Source organism: Esox lucius, chromosome 15 (assembly GCF_011004845.1).
Source record: "Esox lucius isolate fEsoLuc1 chromosome 15, fEsoLuc1.pri, whole genome shotgun sequence".
In the NCBI taxonomy this organism is placed as follows: domain Eukaryota; kingdom Metazoa; phylum Chordata; class Actinopteri; order Esociformes; family Esocidae; genus Esox; species Esox lucius.
This window is the reverse complement of record NC_047583.1, coordinates 24,681,915-24,687,914: the sequence shown is the minus strand read 5'-3', so window position 1 is coordinate 24,687,914 and position 6,000 is coordinate 24,681,915. Positions and strand designations below refer to the sequence as shown.

General features: G+C 39.9%; 1 protein-coding gene across 4 annotated transcripts in view; it reads left to right on the top strand.

Annotated features, from left to right (window-relative positions):
• The first annotated feature begins 214 nt into the window (after positions 1-214).
• The window catches only part of LOC105023610 (neuronal PAS domain-containing protein 3), a 265,014-nt gene continuing 259,228 nt past the window's right edge, over positions 215-6,000 (top strand). For 3 of the 4 annotated variants that reach the window (XM_020054458.2, XM_010892953.3, XM_010892952.3), the window contains exon 1: positions 215-1,618. In XM_020054458.2, coding sequence (XP_019910017.1) covers positions 1,467-1,618 — 152 coding nt within the window. In that variant the 5' untranslated portion in view covers positions 215-1,466. Of the gene's footprint in view, positions 1,619-3,397; positions 4,056-6,000 lie in introns of those variants that run through there. The other variant, XM_034297589.1, reaches the window with a different exon arrangement.

Below are 6,000 nucleotides of genomic sequence, written 5' to 3'. Positions count from 1 at the left end.
TATGTTAATGTGTGCTTTACGCGCGTTATGAAAGGTTATATCAGTTCCAAAGGAATCGATTTATCCGACTCCCGGGCTGCAATGGGTTACTGCTCCTGCAGCATCCTAAGCGCGTTCCTGACATGGTCTTTGATTGGCTGAATAGGGCCGGCGCGCGCTCCGGGATCGCTTGCGCGAGGCAGCGTCTGAGGCCAAGTTCACCCGCTCACACGCGCTAGGAATGCCATTGCTGCACACTACTAGATCACACAACAACACTGTCTTTGGGGAAATCCACACAGACAGCAACAAGCTTATTTACAAATGCTCCGCTGCACATTAGGGCATAGCAAGTTGAGAAAACCTGTTCCGGAGACACCTCGTACAAACAACAGCACATAGAGCACCATTCAAGAGAAGAGTCGTTCAGTCCTTCAAAGAAAGATAAGAAAACATCAATTCAGTTGTTGGAGGCAAACTGTCCGCGTCAGCGTTATTTGGAAGTTTCTTCGAGAATTTTTGCTCTCTAGCCTATCACCACATCTCGGCATCCTTACAAATAGCGTCCGTCCTGTTTTGGAAGTGACGACTGTGCCAACAATAGTGGTAGGGCATAGATAACTTTGTGCTATCATATCGTTCTAATTTAGGTTTAACAATTTTACAAGCGAACTATTACTAACTACTACTACTACTTGTATTACAACGTACGCGTAAACCTTATCTTAAATTGTTTTGTTTATTAAAAAACACGTGTATTGGATTTTTTAAAGGATGCTGTGCGCAACGCAATGCAAGCCGGTTGGAGAATGTGACTTAAAACCTTTTCTTTTTGTTTTTAACTAAGCGAATATTGTGCTATTTTATTTCAGAAAATTCGTAATAATCGTTTTGGTGAGCTTTCTGTAAAAAACCGTTTCTGAAGAAGCGCCTGTCGGTTGGATCTCCAGTTAACTTCGTAGGTAAAACTTCCTGACTGGCTGTTGTCAATTGATATATTTCAACTTCTAGATCACCAGACATCAATAACTTTAATCAATGTTCCACTTTTCCTTTACAACATGCGGAATTAAATTAATATATCTTATTTCGGAATAGTTTAGAAATATAAAGCTGGACATTTCAGAGTTCTACGCAGTAATTTGGCGTTAAGTTGAAGCAGCCTATTTGGCACAACAGCATTGACGTTTTATCATTCTATTAACAGAACAATATTAACTTGTTTTCCCTGTCTCCTAACTACACAACCGTGCGTATAGAACGCGTTTTCTGCCCAACACACCACCAGCATCAATGTCATTGCTAACCTGAAAGCTGCAGTTGTCTCGTCGCTGATTCAGAGAGAAATCAAGTCGTAGAATGGCCGATGAGCTGGTAACCATCACTAATGGGATTGTGGTGTGACTTGTTCGGCTGGAGGGAAGGCTGTTGCTATTCTTTGAAATATCTTCATAGACTCAGTGCGTGTTCAATCTACCAGAGCGGGGATGATCAGGATCTTCCCGGATTTCAGCGTTCAGGTGACGGCGGCAGGTGGAGGAGCCGGGGGAATGCCATCAGGTCCTGCGGTGGGGAGAGTCCCGGGTACCACTAACGGGAACCCGCAGAACGTACAAGGGATCACCTCCTATCAACAAAGGTATGTTGAACTGACCACTGGGGAAATATGTTTAGTTATGTTATTTCACTTTATGTTACTGTATTTATTAACCACACAATAATGGGCGTATATAGACTGTCGCCTGTCGCTGAATACTTTTTCAGTTTCTTTTGGGACGTGTGGCACGTTTAACCATGTAGCATTATTCATTTTCCCATTATGCCATGAATGCGAATGACCATTAAGTACGCGTAATGTCTTCAAAAAATTACTTTACATGCTGTTGCATGAGCAAATTGGTGCATAAAGCAACACTTACCCACACAGCTATGAAAGAATAGGCTATCCAAGAGACTTCTACGCAAATGTTTATGGCCATATTTGAGAAGCCATTCAACAGACAATTTATTAGTCATATTGATAGCCTACACTTAACGCTTTCCCTGCTAAGCTTGCGTCTTTCTGTAGGATATATATACACACACACACACATATTTATATACACACACACACACACACACACACACACATACCAATAAAGTTCAAAGACTATTAAATGTAAATTACTGTCGTAGTATAGGATATTTTAGTTGTTTAGAACATAGCCTATCAAACTAGAACAATGCAGCCTAAATACAGAGACTTAATGACCAGAAGAGTTGCCACATTGCCACCAAACTTGCCACATTTACATTAGCCTATAGGTGGAGAGATATAGTTTAGTTACCCAGAGTTAAAAACGCAAGTGTTCTAGAGTAACTCATTATCTTTTATAGTAGGCTACGTTTGGCTTCTAGTCATGTTTCAGGTTTAGGGTATTTATTGCCAACAGGCCGCACCAGCTTTCCTAAAGATAAACTTTATATGGCAACCATTGTCATAGCGGCGGTTAATGTATAAACGTTTTTTTTTTATTCTTTTTTTCTGAGACAATTTGCATTTTCTTTGATCATTTTAGGCAATCCAACAAAACAACAAAACATGTTTATGGGCTTATGTCTTGAAAACAACTGTAGCCTAATGTGCTCACATTTGTGTGTATGTAGACGTATGGCTATTATGGTAACTGTATGTATTTATTATAGATTAAATATATTAAATAGCAGGTACCAACCCTTGCATATGAAAGTAAAATCTGAAAACGTAATTTAAAGACATTTGCAACGTTGCATCAGGAGGTTTGTGGTTTATGCAAGGCCTTTTACCCTATACGCCCTATATCGGAATAACTTCCGGGAGTTTGTATTTAGCATCTGGAAGACACATTTTGACAACATGAAAAAGCTGCACACTTATTCCGGGCATACCGGTCAGTGACCTTGGCCGTCATTGATTGAATACTAGTTCAACTCCATCATTTTTGTCTGATGTGACACTCGAATAATAATAATGAATTTAAATGCAAACGTGTTATCAATTAGGGTAAGGCATTGCTAATTCATACGTTATAATACACTAAAATTGCATTTGTTTTGGATTAGACTACCAAAAATTACACCCAAATACCTGAAATAATATGACGTAAAACAGATATACTATAGGCTATATATAGGCTAATCCTGATGTTGTTAAGACTGTGCAGTCCCCATGCAATGTCAGTCATTGAATTAAGTAGGCCTATATATTATTTTATCAAATATGAAATTGACACAACAAGTGTCATTTTTCCACTGTCTAATGTGTCTAATCTTCGACATTCACAATTACAGGTTATTCTGTTTTACACATTTGGTTTATTCACGTAAAGCCAACTTGTGTATTGGCAATTGTCAAATCCAATACATATCTGCAGGACTATAATGGACAATTAAAAAAACTAACATTTTAGAGTAAACTTAATTCATGACTTAATAGATGCATCTAGTTCCAAAACGCAAATCGATGGGAATTTGCCTATCGCAACCTGTATTTAACAGTAAAATGAAAAACTGTTTCCATCTACAACTGAGTGGCGTTGTTGCGCCGGCTGGAGAGAAGATGTGTCCTTTTTCTCATAGAGCGAGCCAGGAAAAGCTGGAAAATGCACAGACAAACAGACTCAGAAAAATCCTTTACGAAGCAACGGAGACAAGAGGCTCTTGCGGAAATATGTAAAGATAGCCTACGACGTTCCTGTTTATAGAGTAGCAATTCCACTGTTACCCGAGCCCCATGTATCAGCAGAGCAGCGGGATTTGAGAAGCATCCCCCGGTTTCCACTCACTTTTCTTGGCATGCCTTTGGAGCTCGGTCTCGGGGTTTTTTGCTCCTTTTTTCACGCTCATGAACGCCAATACACGAAGACAGGGGCACGGCTGGTCCACATCAGCGCTATGGCTTTGTTTAAATACACCTAGGCTACATGACGCATTGCTGTCAGACGACACGGCTTTATGTCAAAATAAATCTGAAGAAAAAAAAGTAAGAAATCAAATAATTGCAGGAAGATGGCGCCCACCAAGCCTAGCATTCAGCAAGACCCTACAAGAAGAGAACGGTAACGCATGGATTGTTCTATTTCTATGAATACGTTGACGCTTTTCATTAGATGCTATGCAGTTTTGAGTGGAGATGACAGAAGTTTCGATGTTGCCCTTTCCAGCAGGGGTGCGTCTGAGTATTGGAGACCTTGGCGTTTGGGTAACAGGTATACTGTAGACTGAGAAAGCGTATGTTGAACAGAGGACACACACACACACACACACACAGTCAGTGTCTCGTCTGCCAAAGCGCAGCCCGTCAATGCAGGCACTTTGCATTGTTTATGCTCTAAGCGAGGTTGTTTAGCGTCGTGAAGCATATAGGCCTACGTTCATCGATGACAAATTCGCTATTTGTTTCTGTGTAGCTTGGAATTGCTTCATGCTAGGCCAGGCTGTTCCGTGCTGTTTGCACTGGTGAATTTGTGCTTGGTGTTTTGCAGCGGAACCTCAGTCAATTAGCATACACCAGCCACCAGCTGTTGAGGAACTTTAAATGTAGCGCATGGATTGCTCTGTGTTGTTGGATCAGAAATCCCCCACCAGGTAATGGTTGTAGAAGACCTGTTGAAAATAATACTTTAGCTGCTGCAGTAGGCTAAATTGTATTACATGGTGATTTGCATGTTTTGAAAACAGGTGATTAGATTGAAATGAATGATATGTTGATACCTTTTGAGTAGCTCTTTAAAGCAACAATGTAAGCAGGCAATTTCTTCCCAATAAAACAAAACGTGCTATACCTACAACCTTTTTTCTTCTTCTACTTAATCAGACATGTTAGAAGTAGGTATTAGAAAATGGTTAGTATATATGAAAAACTTCATAGTATACAGTTGTAGGGTTATCTGTGTTCATGCCGGTGAATACACTGCTAGTGCTTCTAAAGAATAAAACAAATTGGATGTAATACAATGTACTAAGTCCTGTTACATTTGAACAATACATTGTTGCAAGTTCTGCTCTAAATGGAATAGGTAGGTGAGCTGCTATTCAGAGCTGCTATTCAGGGTAATGACATTACAAACATTGAGAACACTTGCTATTGCGAATAGCTACCCTTCTGTGCACGTGTTGTTAATAACCCTAATGAAACATTTACTAACTGCCTGATTTGAGTACATGAAGCCTTAGTATTTCACTATTTCATTCAGCACATTTACAATTGCAGCATCCATCCAGCCAGCAGCAGAAGGAAATGTTTATGCTAAGTCAGTCTCTAGTTATCTCTCTGGCAGGAGCATATTTGTGTGCCATTCTGGGCTATATCTGAGAGATAGAAATCTTGAAGATGGAATTAATTTTGAGGGGGAAAACTTCATAGCCTTTGCATGAGTGCTTTCTTTATCACCTGTCTCCTATTGCCATTCGCAGAAGTAAATCAGACTATGATGTGTTTCTTCTCCTCTTGGGAGTTTAACTAAATAACACTGGGGTCTGAGAAGTCTGATTGAAGGACTCTGTGAATATATTTAATTGAACCCCCTTTTTAATAGCGTCCTGATGTTTGTCAGAATGAGAGGAAGGTGTTTATAATTTTTGCTTGGTGGAATCTGACAGATTGATGGACTGAATAGGGCAAACATCTCTGGTAGCTTGATGATGTGGTGAAATTTATAGCAGAGAGAGATAGTCAGAGAGAAATGGCGAAGACTCGAGTTCACACAAAAAAAAGAATTACTAACCGCAAAGTTGGCTTGGTTTCACAAATCATTTTTGTCCCTCTGGGCAAACAAGTGGTAAATTGTCCTATTTCTTACTCTGTTCACTTCAGAAGATTTATAGAACAGAATTAGGGATAGGTCTAACTGTTATTACGACAGTCTGGGGATGGGGAGGAGAACAGTGTGCTGGTGCAGTTGCTGCACCAGCACAAGTTATGTTAGGTTGGAAATAATGTTACATTTTACTTTTGTTTGTCTATTGAATTAGAGAGTGTGCTTTTCTTTTTTGGTCTCGTGT